The following is a 19,931-nucleotide window of genomic DNA, read 5'->3' as shown; positions in this document are numbered from 1 at the left end:
AAATGAAAACATTTTGTCTTTCAATTTAGGTATACTATTTTTCAAATGGCTATAAAGTGGTTGGGACAGAAATACTTAAGTCGTTTGGACTTGACTACCTAATAAGTGAAACTGTTAGGTATATATATTTTAGGCCTAAAGGCACTGCAAAAACTTACTGAGACATCAAGGGCACTGTGAACCAAGAAAGTTTGGGAATCTTTGTGCTAAACAATTCAATATAATCATACTTCTTTCTAATTTGCATTAGTGAAACTGAACATTAAACAACAAAAAATTATTAGCCATTTTTATGCCATCCTTTCAAATCATCTATTCGATACCTTTATCTATTTATCATTACATTATTATTGCTATCTTCTTTCTCATTGATTTGTTCAAATCCTGTGTCTATTAAGGCTAATAAACCTTGACTTATAAATAATTTATGGTTTTTAAGATGTTATTAATTTTCACGTAGTTAAAACTGTTGGTAATTTTCCTCTTTGTGATTTATTTTACTAAGTTTCAAAATTCTGCCGAATTCAGAATTTTTGAGAAATACCTACATCTACTTTTCTTCTGAATCTTTAGACGTCTTAATGACTCTAGCTTTTTTTTTTTTTTTGATAGATTACGTAGAAAGAGAATACTTTAGAAAGAAAACTAATCCCTACCTGATAGTGAGCTATTTTTCAAAGAGAACCTCTGTTCCACTAAATCACTTCAGTATAATTAGGTGTCCATCAAAAATTATTACAGTAAAATAACTTTTATCTCTCTAGGCAGAGTTTACCAAAGGCAAAAAAGGAGAATGTTAAATGTTCAAATATGTCTGTGAACTAGTACAGTTAGGTGGATTTCACAGAGATTCACAATGTACATAAGCATACCAAGGTTCTTAGAGTCAATAACAAAACAAGCAAATAAAATCTGTTTAACCCAATGTTTTCCCCAAATTATTTTAAATATAAAAGTATTTTATAACAACTATTAATTTCCCTAGTAACTATTTTTCTGTGGATGTACATTGAGAAACACTGGGCTATGATAATAAAGTAGGTACACACTGCCAGCATTAATGTACTTTTTGTTCTTTTATAGGGTTTGCCAAGTGCTGAGCAAGGACATATGATTCTTTTATCATTCATTTAACATACATTTATTGAGAGTCTTCAAGTGCTGTGGATACAACCCTCAATGAGACAGACATTAGCTTTGAATTCACAGAGCCGACATTACTTAACCATTCAAATATTTCCATTTGCTTTATAATGTAGTATGATTAATTTTCAAATTAAATTAAAAACTTAGTGTAAGGACACAAACACCAGGGAAAATAGTAGATAAGTGTGGATGAACCTTTTAAATGAAAACTATCACAGACAATTGAAAGCAAAAGAATCTATTTTTTATTTTTAGCTCACTGTGGAAAAAAATAGGCATAGCTGTAAAAAGAAAAAGCGTCATGTAAGATTACTTTCATAAGAGTGTATATTGTTGACATCTACTTTTCTATCACTCCGTTTAAGTAACAAGTTTCACAAGATTTCTTTAACTGAACACCTGAAATAAGGAAGCTAAATGGAACTGAACAAAATACACATTGTAAAATATTTTGGCAGTGTAACAGTTATGCTTTCCTGGCTCTTCTTTATCATGCAGAATGTAATTATTTCTTATTTCTATATTTGTCTATAAATTAATTACTTAAAAAAATGCTGAAATCTCAGAATTTTTGCCGCTGTTAAAAGTATATACAAGTCAGTTGTTTATTCATACCACAGATATTTACCACAACCTAAAGTGTGGTATGTACAACCATAATAATGAACATAATACATAAACCATCGAACTCAGAGGTATGCCCACTTCTCTCATAGCAAATGTAACAATAATTGTTTAACTAACTGGTTGGTTGATGAATATAAGAAAAGGAGCCACCGAAATTATAAATGTGAAAAAAGTTATAATACAGCAAGGAGATGGTGAAGTGGAAATCTAAGACACAAGACAGATATATTTGATACTGTTTCATTATTACAAATGTGCAAAACACTTATGGGGAATAAAAACTATAAAGTCAAGAAAGAACTTTTTAGGCTTATGGAATAAATTCATAATCCCATCACAGAAATTTTCCTTTTTGATATGATTTCCATTCTCTCTTTTAAACTATTTTTCTCATCTGACTTTCCAATAGTATAACAACTCAGGGAAGTAAGCAAGGCTTTCAGATATTGTAAAAATGCAAGTAAGAAAGAAATTTGGATATCAAAGGGGTCCAATTAAATTGAAAGTAGATAATCTGATTTATGGAGTATTCACATAGGGCAAAAAATGATATATATACACATACATCCACACTATGGTTTCATACTTAGTTTTCAAATAAGAGCCCTAACACTTACCATCTATGTGTGAACCTTAGGTTAAGTTAAATAAGGAACTAGTTATACCTAACTCATAGCATTTTGTGAGAAATATAAAAATATGCATACATAAAACTTAAGGTACTCAACACAGTAAATGCTCAATAAATGACAACTTTTTTTCCCGCCTGTAGCCTTCATCACCTAACATCATACAGTTGACTTATTTATTATGTTTACTGTTGACTGCCTATCTCTCTTTATTAAAATGTTAAGTTCCACAGCGCAAGATCTTTTTTCTTCACTGCTGTATCTCAAGTGACTAGAAAAATGCCTGGCACATAGAAAAGAAATATGTTTAAGTGAATAAATGCTGTTTCATTATTAGATCACTATTAGAGCTTTTTTTAAGCTTCTTCATATGGTACCAAGGATTTTCAACTGAGAGAGGCCATCACTCATGTGTGTTATGTTTATTACCCAGGAATGAGTAAAAAGTGCACTCTTGAGCTACATCTAACTTCACAATAAAAAAACTAAATGTATATATAATGACGAACGTGAAAAAACTGCATTAGCTGACTCCAGAGACATTAGAATAGGTCAGTGTTTTCTTCCCTTTCCTTTTTATGGAAATTTTTTCAGAACAAGTACATTATACCATAAGGCCCTCATCATTCAATTAACAAGTACTTTTTGATCACCTATTATGTGCCAAGCACCATGCAGGGAGCTGGGAATACCTTAACAAATAAGATAGAGGAGACAGTCTCACAAATTTACATTCAAGTGGAGGGAGACAGGTAACATATGCCTAAACAAACAAACAAACAAAAGATAACCACAGATTCTGGTTCAAGCTTTATAAGACTTTAGTATAGAGACAGCAAGATAGAGAGGAGCTAGGAGGATGCTTTGCATAGGGTGCTTATGGATGGCCATTATCTCCAAGGAGATGGCACTGAAGCAAATATCTGAAGAATAATGAAGCAACCATGCCAAGAACTGGGGAAGAAGCTGCAGGTAGAGACTTCTAGGATCGTCAGTGCAAACTCCAAAGGGTAGGGAAAAAATTAAGGAACCACGGGTGGCAAAGAACACAGTATTAAGGGTAGAGTGGTATATACTCAAACAGGAGAGGTGGGCAGAACTTCCACTGGCCATGATTAACAGTTTAATTTTATTATAAGAACAATGGAAAGCCATTAAAAGATTTTAAGTAGAGGAATAGAATAATTTAAACTTGGTTTTAAAATAATATTCTGGCTGCTATATGAAGAATAGATTGGAAAATAGGAGTATGATGGCTGAGAGCATGGGCTCTGGAGTCTCAGCAAAGCAGTTCGTATCTCAGCTTTTCTTGAATATATTGGAAATTGTATGAAATGTGTGTATGTAGTTATAATGGTAGGGTTTTTACTATATCATAGCATAATTTTGAAAAGCACTCTCATATTGATAAGTTATTCTATTCTTAGATTATTTTATTCTAAATTTTTATATGTCCTCAAGCATTATGGAACATTTTTGATATGTTTCTTTAGTTTTATCATGTTGAACACTTTTGCTTGCTTGTGTGTGTGTTTAAAATCTAATCCAAATAATACACTGTTGGCAAAATATAAATTTAAAAAATAATGTAAAAGAATAATAATCTTAATAAGATAAAACTTGACCTAAGGAACCATACTCATAGTATTCAAAACTATAGACTATGGGGATGTTATACAGCGTCTCTCGCTCTCTAATTTTGACTCCACTTATCTGTAAAATAAGGCCCTTAAAATAGTGCTTGTCACAAAATAAGAGCCCGTTAAATGTTAGCCATTAACTTTAATTTTTACAATGGACTGACATTTATCATCTGCTAGGAAATACATATAACCAGCAACTGATCTCCAGTGATCTTAAAAAATAACTTTCTACTTAATGTGAGAATGTTCAACTGAAAGTATCCATAGATCCTTTCATTCCTTCAATCTATACAGATGCAAAACAGAACACAGTAAGATCTTTTCTTTTGAGATACAGAATTTAGGATCTTTCATTTTAATCTATACGCTTATTAGCATATTTTTGTACAATTTTAAAGAGAAACCATGCTGGCAGCTGATTTATGATACCTTAAATAAAAATTTAATTATATTCTAAATATATTTTATACACTTATAATGAATGATACAGGGTTTTATTTACCTCATTTGTATGGTTTTCTAACATTTGGGAGTTTTCTTACAAGATTTGGCAAGACAGTACAGGCTGTGGATGAACAGGTTTCTTTGACTCACATGCATGGATCAAGTGTGAAAAATAAAAGGAGAGGGTGGAGGTTAGCTTACTGAAAAAAAAAAAAAAAAAAAAACAACCCTCAACAAAACAAAACAGAAAACAGCATGATGTGCCTTTTTTGGACACTCGGTGAGTAAAGAAGTTGGCACACTGCCCTCCCATTTCTGCAGTGGAGTTCCAAACATGCCAGGCCTGCAGACTCAGCACTGTGAAAGAGAAAATGTGAAACAGCCACAAGCTCAGACTGTCCACAGTAACATCCAAGTAGGATGCAAAACTGTGCTACAAAAGTTGTGTACAGAAAATTGAGAAGAGTGAGAAATAGGTCCATGATTCCTGCTTATTTCTTCAGAACTCCCGAGAACAGAAAAAAGTAAGGAGGAAAGGATCCAGCAGTAAACTAATCTGATTTGGTCTTTGAGCCCAAGTGGAGAGAGAGCTACATCAGATGAGTATGTGTTAGGGAAGAAAGACTTCTTTTCCATTACTCCTTCTAGAAGTAAGTGTCTAAAATTTAAAGAAGCATGACTACTGCTATTTGAAAAGGATGAGATCGTATATGCTATTAAAAATTTAATTTCTTTTATAAGGAACATATAAGATAGAGTATATAATGATTATGTAGGGGGAGAAAATGTGTTCTACTGGGTAGAAATCACATGGTTTGTCATAGCAGCTGACCTGACTGAAAGTGGCTTTTCCCTCCTGGTCAACTTTCAATGGGCAGGGCCTTACATGTGTGTTTAAGTCAGGAATGGAGACACTAATCCCATCCCCTCTCTTCAGTGTTTATTGCAAAGCATACAGAGAGGCACCACGGGCAAAAGTGTCAGGGCTTGATGGGTGAAATCAGCACAGCACAGTTATGCAAATCATGTGTGTAACTGACACTGCTTGTGTAATTATCAATGTAATCCTCCTCTATCAACCACCTCCAGGAAGAGAAGGAGGGGTGGAGGGTGGGGGAAGTTCACACTTGGGAGATCACCCAGAAAGTGGGCCAGGTGCCAGGTCTACAATCAGGTGAAAACAGTTCCTTCTCAAGGGAAGTCTGCAGGACAAATTATACTATACTTAATGCACCATCACTACTATGAATGAGCTGCACTAGATTCAATTTCTATAACTGGCATAATTTAATCCAATATACCTATCATTATACTGGTCTAAGGCTTAGTATTTTTTAAATGGGTCTCTTTAGCAAATCTGGCAGAAAAGTCATGGTGATCTGCTTTTAAAATTAATGTCAATATGGAAATAACTGGTAATGATAATCTTTTAGTCACATACCCAATTTTCAGATATTTTAACTCATTTCACAAAATAAGCAGTACTATTAATATCCAAAGGTCTATAACCTGTAGCAAATCCATGTTATAAAAAGCATTTCATATGTAATAGAAACTTAAGGTACTTATTTATGTACTTTTTCTACCTCAAAAAATAAAGTGAAGTAATATTGAAGCAAATATTGAAGGACTGGGGGAAAAAAAGCCTATGAGAAAAACAGAGCAGAAAGCAAAAGGAGAGACAAGAGGGGGAAGATAGCTTAAATGAAACAAGATGAAAGAGTGTGTTAGAGAAGAAAGTTAGTGATTACAAATGCCACATGTGCTTTGGAGTACCTTTTAGTTTATGGAATTCCTGATGCATCAGTAATGTAAGGAAATGATGTGACAGTAGTAGTGAGTCCCTTAGTAAGAAATGACAATAAATCTGAGGGCATATCATTCTCATGGCAAATTAACAGACTGTCCCATATGAGATGACAAAACCAGAGCGCATGTCATGAACTTGTTCCTTTAACAATACAGTTGAAGGTTAGCATTACCTCAAACCAGGCCAGGTGCTACTTTTCCACTTTATTTTCAAGAAATTTGAAGAGGAGGAGAAAACTAGCTTTTTCTTACCAGCTTCTCTGAGAGCATGCAGTTTATACCTTAAAAATGCCTGTTAGCTGGTTTAACATTCCACTAAATGTGAATACCCAAATATATTCAAAAGCAGGGTGAGTCATAATATTCTATAGGTATATTCTCATGGTAAAGGCATAACTGAACAAAATATAAAATAAAGTTAAAAATAAAAGGCAAACTTTTAAGTGAGTTTGCAGCAGTATACTATTTAGCCAGTACATTAAAAAAATCAATATTAGGAACTAATACAAGCATTCCATATTTCTGAGCTATTTTTATGGATAAAATATAGTCCATCGAATTATAGGATCTTAAAAAACAAAAAGACAGTCATATAAAAGAACTAAAAATGTACAATGAGGTGGATGTTGTTGTTTTAACAGATGGATATTTATATGGTACATCTGGTCCAGTTGCATTTTTACAGGACAAAATAGCTTTAACCTGACAATTAGACATAAAGAACAAACTGCTTAAGTGAAATTTGTTAAACACTGAATAGATTACAAAACTGTGTTGTAAAAATCAACATAACTGAGGTGTTTGGAAATAAACTAGACATTTGCTCAGGAAAATGTGAGCTTACTGATACTAAGTCAAAAGACTATGACACTGGAAGGTTCCTCAAACAGCTATTACTCCAGGGTTATGTGATATAGATACATCACATAAACTAATCTTACAAAATGTTTATTTTTAGGTGATATATCCAAATTATATAATAAATACTGATTTAATTGAAAGCTAATAAGGTTTTCCTTTGAATTTTATAACAGGTCTTTTGAAAACAAAGTAATTCTTATTTTCTTAAAATGAGATGAACAAAAAAAAATCAGAAAAAATTCCTACACTTATGTGCTTACTCAAGGATATTTATATATCTCTGAACAATACCTTAATGTTAGAATAAACAAGTATCATAAAAATACGCCAGTGTTAAGGAATACAAGAGACAATAAATTTCCTTGGGACATTAGGATTTTTCATTTTCCAATGAAAAGATTCCTTTTTCAAGCAGTGAATTTTTTTCTTTGTAAGAATGTAAGTCCAGTACAATGCAATGACCACAACTGAATTTTACATATGGCATAAAAACATTCGAGACTGTGCAAGAAGCATTCTTACTTTTTTCCCTTTACAATTTACACAAAGGAATTTATAATGCATATATATTACATAAGCTTCCATACATTAAAAATACATACTCTTCTATTATGTTTTAAATATTTAATTTAGGCACTGCATTAGAGTATGTGAGAAATATACCTGAAGTGCTAATTAGGAAAAAATATGCAATTCTAGTTCCTTCTAGATTTAAAAAATAACAACTATGCTAAGTATTGTTTTGATTAATAGGGGTCCGGGGCTTAATTGAAACACTATTTCTCCAGTGTATTGGGTATAATAAAGACAATTAAAAGGAGTAATACATAACATATGAAGCATACTAATCAAATGTATAAGAATAAAAGGACTATAATCACTTGTTAAACTAAAACTCTAACAGACAAAACTAATAAAATCATTTTTTGTAGCAGAAGCACTGACTCTGATTCATCACTAAAAACTGACATATGTATGTTATGTTATAAATATACATAAAGGAAATTAGATGATTTGTGTGGTAAATCTAAGATTAATGGATAGAGTTTAAAATATAAACCAGTATCTTTTATTTTCCAACAACCTTATATACTAACACAAGGTTGAGACATGTTTATAAAAGTGTAGTTCACTTTCTCACTGGACTAAAAATTTGACTGTGATCTCCAGCTGATATATTATTGATGATACAATTCTTTATTTCTCTCTCCTTTCTTTCTTGTCATTTAAATTTCACACATAAAAAGATCTGGGGGGTTTTCCTTCCTCAGCCATTCTTTTTTTTTTCTTTTGAGTGTTGCAAAGAGGCAAAAGTAGAAAGAGGGTTGCAGTTGCTAGATATCTTAAATTTAGCCAACATACTGCAATAAAATAAAGCAATTCTAATGAAATATCCAGCATCAAGACCAGCAGAATAGCTCTAACCCATAATAAATAAAAATAGTTAAAAAACAAAAACAAAAAAATTAAACACTGACGATTGTTGTACAAACAAAACTTAGATTGTATTATTTCACTTTTTTTTTCCCCCTGAATGGACACTATTTCAGAAATAGGATATAGTACTGCTGTAACAAAAGTAAGAAAGGTTCTGATTTGTCCAGTTATTATCTTAAGAAGTTGGGAATAAAATCTAGGAGTTGTTGACAGGAATTATCTGCTACTGAAAAAAGATTATCATATTAATCTATTTCCAGAAATATTATTACACTGTTTAAAAATTATTGTTAGAAAACAAACTTTTCCATGGCAAATACTGGTAAATACTACCAAAATATTTTTGCTCTTTAAGGAGCCCTGATTTATTAATTATTTATAAAATTGGGCATCCTTTCACAATTAAAAAAAAACATTATCAGTGACTGTAATCAAAATTTAAACATACAATCAAATCAAGTAATCAGGTGGTTGTACACTTATGCCCATCTTCCATTCCAGTGTGAAAAATATCATTCAAGTACCAATTGGCAAAGGTGAGGGAGGGAAAATTCAACATTGTTTTACACTTCTGCTGGTGTTCAGAAACACAGAGCTTTTTCAAAAATATTCTTTAAAATTCTTTAAAAGGGAATGCATTTTAAGTGAACAAACTATATCTGGAACTAGAAATGCAAAATCAGAAACTGTCTATTTCAAGGTTATCTCTGAGATTTACATTAGCAGATGGTAGCAGAGAAGTAATGTTGATGCCATAAAGGTCACCTGAAAATCTTAAGACCTATTCTGTTTTATGCAAATCTATTTTGAAAATTAAAACAAACAACAGCAAACTAAAAAAAACAAGTGGGGAGTGGGAACTACTCTTTTACTCCTTAAGGTTTGGTCTTAGTGACTGATGAGCAGTAAAATCCCAGGAGAAAAGATAACAGATTGTTATTAGCAACATATAACATGAGCAGCATAGGGAGATTAAAAGATTAAATTAAGTGATCTGACAAAGTCACACAGCTAATTTGCAATGAGACCATTTGAAAACCCAGATGTCTTGACCTCTTGACTTCTAGATAGTACTCTTTTTTACTTTATCATTTTGAGTTAATAGAGACAGAGGATATGATAAACATTAGGGCCATATCATATATTCTATAGCATAGAGTACAGATTTTGGAGTTTGACAGTCTTGGTTTGAATTCAGGCTCTACCCGTGTGACCTCTCTGTGCCTCAGTCTCCTTGCCTGTGAACTAGGAATAACATCAGCGAGGAGCTTTCTGCTCTCCATTCCCTTTGAAAAACATACTGACATCCTGGTGCTCAGGGGCCCCTCTTTGGTATGCCCATGTAAACACCTCTAGCAGTTGAACTGCATACTCACATTGAGTCAGTTAGGATTCTAGCCAAACCTATTTATGCCAGCTGTACCTGTTATTATAATTAAGTAAATTATTCAAATACACATATTCCAAAAAAATAAGTACAGAAAGAAAGTTGTTTCTACAAAAACTAATGTTACCACTCTGGGAAGATTCAATAAAGGCGAGTTGAAAAAAAATGTTAATGAATTGGAGGTAACCAAAGGTAATCTTAAAAATTACCTTTGAGAAAAATCTTAAAAATTTAATAGAAGTCTGATTGCTTCACACGGTCGTTAAGTTCTTAAAGAAACTGAAAATGGAATTAGATATGATGTGTTATGAGTATGGTTTAGGCCAGAAAAATTACATGGAATTCCAAAACCGTATACCTCACTGAAAGGAAAGGAAAGGGCCTGGCCTTATATAAAAATAAATGATTTTATATTTATATTTTTAAATGTAAGGACCTTTCTTATTAAAAGAATTTCCCATATTACTAGACTTACTGTTTTTAATCGATAAATTACCTGGTTTTGCTCATGTCAGGTAAAAGGGATTTGATTAAAGGAATAAGCCACAGGAAGTGCTTAGTACAGTGCCCACTGTCTGTGGAGAGTTCAAGAAATGCCAGACATTATCTGTCAATAACCTAACTATTGGGACTATACAACCAAACTCAAGACACTACCTGGTGTCCTCTAGAGTATGCAGGAGAGTTCCAGATAGAAACTTTCAGCTTATATGGGCTCTTACAAGACTTAAAAAAAAAAAAAAAGAAAGAAAGAAAACAGCTAGCATTTATTGAATGTATACTGTATTCCAGATATTTTTCTGTTTTCTCATTTTTTAAACTAATAGATATAAAATCTCACAGAAATATGTAAGTGCACATCAACACCAGGCTCACTGTTACCAACCTACTGGATGGAAAATTTTCAAATCTAAAACATAGGAAGCAAAGATGCAGTATTAATACTGTAGAACACAATACCTAACTAAATAAAATAAAACAATGAACACTCATCACTCAAAGTAGGGGTTGGGATGGAGAAGAAGGAAGCAAGATACTTTGTACTAATAATAATATTCTCTTTCACCTTCATAGCCATTTTCACCCTTTTCTGCTCTGCTGTGCTCCTGCAGAAAGCTAATTTCCATTGGCTTCATCAATAGGCTCCTTTGTTCTCTGCCTTCTGGTTATGCTCATTTAATGTAAGGCATCAGCAAGAGAGGAGGGGTGGCAAGAGTGAGGCTAAGGTGTTTATTCCTTAGTCACAGGTTAGCAGGGGTACATTTCTCTACTGAAGGTGAATTTCAAGACCATCTCCTACCTCTCCTAATTCCAGTGTCCTCTTTAGACATAGGATTGCTAATGGCTTCCTGTTATTGCAGCCTCAGAGTGTTTCAACCATCCCTTGTTGGTTTCCTTTTTGCCTGCCCATTCTCTTGTAAATATCAGTGCTTTCATGAATGTCTCCACATTTTCCCCATTTGAGTGTCTCATGTTTGAAGAGAACAGGATGGCCTACTTATCAGGAAGTTAGTGAAATCCTGGTAATTCTAGGCATATGCTAGCAACATGATTACTCAAATTATCTAGCATAGAATGAAGTGCAGATGGAAGGCAAGGCTTTAGGAGCTGTGGCTGTTACTTGCTAAAGGAACAATGGTGGTGTCTAGTGTGAAGACTGTAGTGTTACATGGCTACTGCTGATGGCCTGAAGGATTATACAAAGGAGAAAGGACAAACTGAAGGTCCTGAATGCTCAAGTCAGAACAGAGGTGAAATTATCAAAGTTCTCTGTTAGCTTTAAAAGCGTCATTGTTTACTTAAGGCTAAGTTCAAAGAAGGCTGAAGACCAACTCCAGAATCTGATTTGAAGGGTTATGAAACTGCCATACTAACAAAATGGGCAAAACCAATACCATTTGGTCTTGATAACAGGGCAATGATAGGGAAATAATGAAACATGAGTTGGTACAATCTAATCAAATACTGAGGTTCAGAATGTTGAACCCCAAACCCTCCCAAACCATCCTTGCCAGAAGACCCATTTGTCTTCACTCCCCACCATTCCATTTAAGGAAACCAACACTCCTGTAAATCAGCATTTCCACATAGTAAGTGGACTTCCAATTGCTTCAGCTGAGGCAGGAACTCAATCAGAGAATGGTGATTCTTTTCAGGACTCATTTCTATTACCACTCATGGGCCCCCAGGCTCATAACAAGTTAGATCTTAATATAGCCAAAATCAAGGGATATTTAGGAGGTGACAGCCTGTACACGGAAAGAATTGCAAAACTTTACCAATTTGTATCAGTAAGAGTCCAGAAAGCATGTAGGGGAATGGATTGATTCTAAGGGTTTTATACCAAGAAGATGAACCAAAATGCTAGATCAGGCCAAATTTATCAATATAGGTGCATTCATCTGGAATTCGGGATTGAATACATTGCCTTGAAGCAGGTGGGAGTGACTGGTTAATTGAATCCTTGATTAGATGATGGTTTACACAGTAAAATGTTGAAGGGGTGGAATTTTTTCTTGGCATACCAAAGAAGAAGTCCAAAAGCTCAAGTAAGTAAGACATTGGAAAGGATCTATTATGAATGACCCTGTTCAGTCCTCCCCTAACCATACCCCTGGAAGGGCCTGTGGGACACTCCCTTCACCAAAAAGTTACATTGGTGAGGAAAGAAAGAGCATGCTTGAAAAGCTTCCTGCTAACTGTCTTCTCTAAACTAGAAAGAACAATGATAGATGTTACAAAAAGATCAGGGCCCCCTAATTTAAATGTATCTAATGTGATCTTCTGAGATGGCAGAGGCTGTGTGGTAGAAATTAATTTCAGGAAGTGCAGTTACCTTAACAAGCCATAGTGATGGGAAAACAACATGTTTTGTGCCACAGGGTCTATGGAAATGGTTAATGGATTACAGATTCTCCAAGAATGAAAAAAATGGTTAGACTACCAAGCTGCTAACTGTCTTACATGAATGGAAAAAGTCTAGGTCCTGTGGGCAAAAACATAACTTTAGTCACTGTAGTGGGATTCATGATCTCTTATGCACTGCCTAGACCTAATCCTAGTCACATATCCAGAGTCACATGATTTTAGGTGGAGACACAGTCCCTTTCAGAAGGGCCCTGAAACCAGGCCATAGCTGTATGCTATGAATTTTCCTCTAAGCCATTCCAGAACCACCTATGGCCATTTATGATGGTGACTGTGAATTGGGAGAAGGAAAATACCACATCCTTCTGCAAGTAATCAGACACTTGTATCAGATTAGCTCTGAAAGGACATTAATCCCTGGAACCCAAAATACCACTGTGGCCCACCAGTCAAAGTGGGAGGTCAAAATATATGGAGACTTCACCCAAGTCCATCTGATAGTATCATAGGAATAAATGCATTTAGTAATGGAAAGAATCCTTATATTGGTTTCCTGACCCATGGCAGGAAGTCTATTATAAAAAGCTAAGAACAGTGATGTCCAATGGAAATATGAATCACACATAGAATTTAAAATTTTCTAACAGCCACATTTTAAACAGGTGGAATTAATTTTCATAATAGAATTATATTTAATATAATTTCAACATGTGGCATTAACCATATGTAGATGCTTAATAGACACATGTGCCTAGTGGCTACCATATTGGAGATTGCAGCCCTAGAACTATCACTTCTCCCAACATAGTAAACTAAAACAGAGTTGCTGCGGTGGTCATTCCTACCACATACCCATTTAAGCTATTTGCTGGGCTAATGCAAGACCTAGATGGTACTGTGGGTGAATGACAGTTTAATCACATTGTAATGCTAACTACAGAAGCAGTTCTAGCTGTAGTATCCCTGCTGGAGCATATTAATATAGTCCCTGATACCATGTATGGAGCTACTGACTTAACAATTTCTTTTAAAAGTAATTCCTTATCAACAAAGATAATCAGAAGCAGTTTGCCTTCACAGTGCAGGGACGACATACTTTCTCTATCTTACCTTAAGGCTAAGTCAACTCTTCTCTCTTTGTCACAATATAGTCCAAAGAAATCTTGTTCATCTTGACATGACATCTCACATAACATCAAGCTGGAACATTACATTCATGGTATTATACTAACTGGATTTGGTGATGGGTCAGGAAGTAGTAAACACTAAGATGCCTCAGTAAGACATACTAAAGGATAGGAGATAATCTCTATGAAAAGTTTAGAGATTTCCAGCATTGGTGAAATTGTAGGGGCCCAGTGATACAGGCATGTTGAAATAGAGTCTCTGTAGTAAATGATAACTTGCTGTACCTGGTACCTTTCATTATGAAAAAGGAGGGAGAAAATGTGTCCTCTTTGAATTTTAGAAGCAAGATATACCACATTTGGGTATTCTGCTCTGAGGCATGTATTAGATAATCAACAAGGCTGCCAACATGGAGAGGGGACTGGGGCAAGAAATGAATCTGCAATGTACCTCTGCTGTAATGAAGGCTGCCATTTACACCTTTGGTTCTAAGACCCAGCAATGTCATGATTTTTGGAAATATCTGTGGCAAGCAAAGATGGTGTATGACATATCTGCCACTGAAGCATCAGAATGCAGATTCCTAATGGAGTAAAGACGTGATCTTCTCAATAATGATTTGCCGTTTGAAAAGCAGCTTCTAAATTTGCTATTGGGCTCTTGTTAGAACTGAGTATCAGGACATTAGGACCAAAACACTATGTCGTCCAAACTACATAAAATGAACTACATGTTAATCCAATTCAACATATCATAAAATAAGATGTGCACAAGAGCATTTCATTGTTAAATGAAACCTGAACCACACAAGTTTGGGCAGCCCAAGAATACTTCATAAACAAGTAGCTCACGTGTCTGACACCTGCTACTACTGCTTCATAATCGTTCACAATCTAGCTTCATAGGGTGTTCTCAATGACCAATTAATGTAGGATAAAGCTGTAGGAACCCAGTTTGTAAATGGATCGCATGGTATTTAGTACTAGCTACAACTATGGCATTATAGGCCCAATGAAGGGGGCTGCCCCTGAAATATAATAGTGAAAGATAACCCTCCAGCAGAATTTCAGATTGTACTGTTTGTATGGAAGAAGCGATAACTGAGGCAGTGATACATGGCATAGCCATATATGGCCAAGGACTTGGAAAAACAAGACTGGAAGACTGGAGATAGAGGGTTTGGGGGAGTCACACACATGTGCCTCTCAGAATTGGTACAAAATGTGACAACATGGTATACTATGTGAATTCCCTCTAGAGGGCATCCATTGTGGAGAAGGCTCTGATGGATGAACCAAACCAATAACACAACCTATTTTATGGATGTCAGTCAGATTCTTTACTTAGCTACCCTGGTGCTTGCTCAAGTGGCCCATGTACAAAGTGATAATGGGAGCAAGGGTAGGAACTATGTATGGCTTCAACAACCTAGACTTCCCCCTTCCTATGACTGATTTAACTACCACAGCTGCTGAGTTCATCACTTTCCAATACTGAGACACTGATATGGCACTATTCTCCAAGGGGATCAACAAGTCAATTAATGGCTGGCAGGTTACAATGACCTTCTTTCAATGTGAAGGAAGGAGAAATTTATTCTCATAAGAATTGATAGATATTTGGGATATAGATTTATCTCCCCTTCCTTCAATACTTTTGTATGCTCCTCTACACCTGGATTTAACAGAATGCCTAACAACTACCATAGTATTCCTTAAAATATTGACTTTAGCCAGGAAATTCCTTTCATGGCAAAGGAAATATAGAAATGGGCTCAAACCTATAGATTTCACTGGCCATACCGCATGCCACATTATCCAGAATCATTTGGCTAAATGGAGTGGTGAAGTGGCCTACCAGTGGAGTGGTTCATGTATGGTTGCTAGCTGGGAAAAGTTTAGGTGTGTTCTATAGGATATGATAAATGCTGAAAGTCATCTATCTCCTCCGTTGCCAGAATGCATAAGTTTGAGAACAAAGAGGTTAAGGTAGTAGTGGCCACAATATAAATAGCTCAAGTAACCCATTTAAAGGATTTTCACTTCCTGTGCTGACATCTTGGGATTGGTGGTTTTGGAGATCCCAGTGCCTAAAGGAAGAATGTTTCCACCAGGGATCAGAGTTCTGTTACCATTGTATTGGAAGCTGAGACTACTCCCTGGTTATCTGGGGCATTTCAAGCTGCTGAGTTAACAGGAAGAAAAGTGGGTTGGTAACTGGCTGGTAATTTTTCTAGATTACAAAATGATCTGGGGTTGTTGGTATATGATATGGGCAAGGACAACTATGTTTGAAACTCAGATTTACTGGGGCATCTCTAACAAAAACTTGTCCAATAACCCTGGTTATTGAAAAACTACAGTAATTCAAGGAAGAAAGGGCTATCAAATACTCAAACTTGCAGGAATTCAGGTTTCCATCACCCATCAAAGAACCCTGTCCAGCCCAGGTGCTAAAAAAGAGTGTGAAAGTAAGGGGAAGATGGAATTGGCAGTGGAAGAAGAAAGCTATAATGATCAACTTGAGCTTTCTGACCAATCAGAGAAGCACGGGCTTTGGTAGCTATGATTTATGTTCTACCTATGATGAAAAGCATTGGTGATGGCTAGTATTGCAAATTCCAGTACAACCCCTTGACGATGCAGTAGGTGGATGATACCCCTCTCCCCCTACATCCCTCCATTAAACTCCCCTTATTAGCCAATTTGAGCATATCTGTTTATGCCTCTGCAAAAATCATGACTTAGCATACCAAATTGCAAAATCAGCATAATAGTTATAGGGACCATGTCTTCTTCTTTTGAACCGCAAAGTAGCAATGTATTTATTAATAAAATTTACAGTTTTATAGAAATACCTTTGCTTACTGCACATAAACTTAATAATTATACAGAACCATGTAAATTATGGTGTCTGGCTTTGCCAAAGCCAGTGGAAGGGATTTACTTTTGGGTGACATCTTTCCCTCTCCTCACTCCACTAGCCACCAACCAGGAGCCCCTGTATGGGCCTGCCTAATCTGCATAAAGAAACCAACTGTAGCTGCCCAGCTTAGTCTAACACAAAAGACATGGTGTCTTGACTTCTTAGACACTACCCACAGGGATAAAAGTCTTAAAAGTACAAAAAAGAAATTAAGGAAACAAATTCAGATGAATGTCAAATGCCTTCCAGAGGTGTCACCAGGCAGTGATCCTTCTAAGAGCAATCTAGCAATCACCAGGTACAGTTACGTGTATACACTAAACCATGGTATTGAAAACAATACAGTTTTGTAAATTTTGTGAAGAGTGAAATAGATGTTTAAAGTTATATTTCTGCCTCAACTTCATTCTCATGAAAAGCTATGTTTTATATAGTCCACGGTCAACTGAGTAATACTTTATTCAGTATTAGCCAGAGTGCATGGCAGGCTAAAGGAAATAACTGTCATATCTTAAAAATATCTTTCAATAAAGAATTTTTATAATAAAGCAGTACCACTTGAAGATACAATTTTCACAGCATAATTTCTAAATAAAATACAACGCATCATAGTTGGAAATAAGTGAACTGCTTTAAGTCAGGGATGAATATAAAATATATACTAAAAACAGTTTAATATTTGCTTTAATTTCATTTTTCTATAACAGCCCTAAATTTAAGAGTTAATGTCCAGAATAGTTTTACATGTTTCACATTCATGTTAAAAAATTGGGTAAAGCCTTAAGGATTAACAGGAAAAATGTAAAGAAAGATAGTGCAAGCATTACCTCACAACCCACAGCACTCTCTAATACAATTTGTCAATGTAGATGAAAAATCACTTTCATCATATCTTCATATTAAGATTAAATTTTAATATGTCATTATGAACAGAAGGAGCATAGAAAACTGACTTGAGAGTATTCTATATTAATTTTCTACCTGTAATTTCTTGGTTCTGGCAATTCATGCTAAAAGTCAAATGAAATTCATTCAGATTTCTAATCATTCATTTGCTTTTATGCACTATATTCTGGCATTTAAAAAAATCAACCTTATTCTAGATTTTTAAGTGATGATTTATGAAGCATGAAAAAGTTTCGGAGAGCACCCAATGACTATAGTTTGAGAGTTAAAGAAACAAGGAGGGTTAAAATAAAACATATAATATTCTCACAGCCACCTTCCTAATAAGCATAATATTTTCAAGTTTAAAAATAGTGATATTTGAGTTCCTACTGAGGTCCCACCCCAGGTACCATATCAGTCAAAAAAATATCACAGGGCTTCCTAGGTGGTGCAGTGGTTAAGAATCTGCCTGCCAATGCAGAGGTCACGGGTTCGATCCCAGCTCCAGGAAGATCCCACATGCCGCGGAGCAACTAAGCCCGTGTGCCAAAAAAAAAAAAAAAAAAAAAAAAAAAAAAAAAAAAATATCACAGCTTTCCTCTCCTCTATGGTAACATCAGCATGTAACGATATTTTACTAGATTTTCCCTTATTCTGGATTAACCATAATTACTGCATTCATAATTGTAAAATTAAAAAAATCATAGAAAATTTATATAACAGCTGTTTCCTTCAATGGCTTGAAACTCTTCAGTTGACAGTACTCCTTTCTGCCAAGTCTGTAAGTCTAAAAAAGAAGGACCATATGCATCCTGCAAGATTTGTCAGTTATTCAATGTACACAAATAAAAATATTGTCTAGCTCATTCCCAGCTATGTACCAAAGCTATAAGTTACCTCGTATTATTCTATAGTACTCTCCTGATTCTCATATTTTACTTTCTTCTCAAAGAGTTGCTGGCACTTACCAGAGTGGGTCCTGAGGTGTCCTGTGAGGGCGTCCCTTCTTCTACAGGCATAGCTACAGAAAGGACATTTGAACGGCTTCTCTCCAGAGTGTAACTTTATGTGTCTCAGAAGGTTTCCCTTCTGAGTAAAAGAAGCTCCACACTGGTTACAGTGGAAGGGACGTTCACCTGCAGAAGGGGAAAGAGGTGGGGAAGATCAAGTAGGTTATGTGCAAGTGACTAATTTGCTGTACAATGTTAACTAGAGCCAGTTCTCTGTGCTGAGAATGTCCATCTCCTTCCTAAGTCTTCTAAACCTTCATCTTCCTGGAATGTGCTTTGCTAATACCAAAGTCCCAAACTTTAGGTCAAGTGCCATTCTCTTTTCACATAAATTTTACAGGCTTCCTGTCACTGACTGCAAAGAATAACAATCATAGCATTGACCACTGGTTGAACAACTAGGTGCCATCACTTTACTGACTTTTCAGACTTCATGATGGCATTACTAATTCATTATTAATAATTTCAATTTACAAATGAAGGAATGGAAGTTCAGGTTTCAAAGTATCTGATTATAGTCACAGCAAATAAGTTCTTGAGCTGATCATGACTCTTGGTCACTTTGACTACAAAATCTTGCTCTCTTTATTGTACCATGTTATCTCTTAAAAAATCACAGAAACTTTGAGCTGACCTTTAGGTTAACTCTCTAATCTAGCTGACAATTTTCTTATCAGGGGGCCAAAGAAGTTCAATGAATGAACTAGGTTGCAAAGCTCATTACCACAAAATCTCAAAATATAGCCCAGGTCTCTGGGTTCTCCTAGTCACTAACAATAAAACCTGAGGCAAAATTTCCTGATATAATCAGAGAAAATCCAAGGAAAATTATTCATCCAAACATTTCCTGTACATGTATTCTCTTTTTCTTGTGAAAATCACTTATTTGATAGGAACCTTTCTCCCTTTTCTCCTATTAACTGACATTGCTCTAAAATTGTTTGACAGAATTATCTGTCGTCTATTGCCATCAACTGACTGTCAACAATGTCATGGAAGGTAAAAACATGTAGTTTGATAAGGGAGTAAAACTGGCAAGTAGGATCATACTGATAACATCATTAAACCATGATAAAATACTCCCTTTAAAATAAATGATAATATATAAATAATACAAATATATTAAAAC

The 19,931-nt window shown here is 35.1% G+C and overlaps 1 protein-coding gene across 14 annotated transcripts in view; it reads right to left on the bottom strand.

Annotated features, from left to right (window-relative positions):
* Nucleotides 1–19,931, bottom strand: part of IKZF2 (IKAROS family zinc finger 2) — a 164,131-nt gene that overhangs the window by 36,470 nt on the left and 107,730 nt on the right. For all 14 annotated transcript variants that reach the window (XM_057744949.1, XM_057744951.1, XM_057744943.1 and 11 more), the window contains one exon: nt 18,761–18,928. In XM_057744949.1, the coding sequence (XP_057600932.1) occupies nt 18,761–18,928 (168 nt within the window). The remainder of the gene's footprint in view (nt 1–18,760; nt 18,929–19,931) is intronic.

The sequence above is a fragment of the Hippopotamus amphibius genome, chromosome 8 (genome assembly GCF_030028045.1).
Source record: "Hippopotamus amphibius kiboko isolate mHipAmp2 chromosome 8, mHipAmp2.hap2, whole genome shotgun sequence".
NCBI classification, from domain to species: domain Eukaryota; kingdom Metazoa; phylum Chordata; class Mammalia; order Artiodactyla; family Hippopotamidae; genus Hippopotamus; species Hippopotamus amphibius.
The sequence above is the reverse complement of the archived record's forward strand: the minus strand, read 5'-3'. Positions and strand labels throughout refer to the sequence as shown.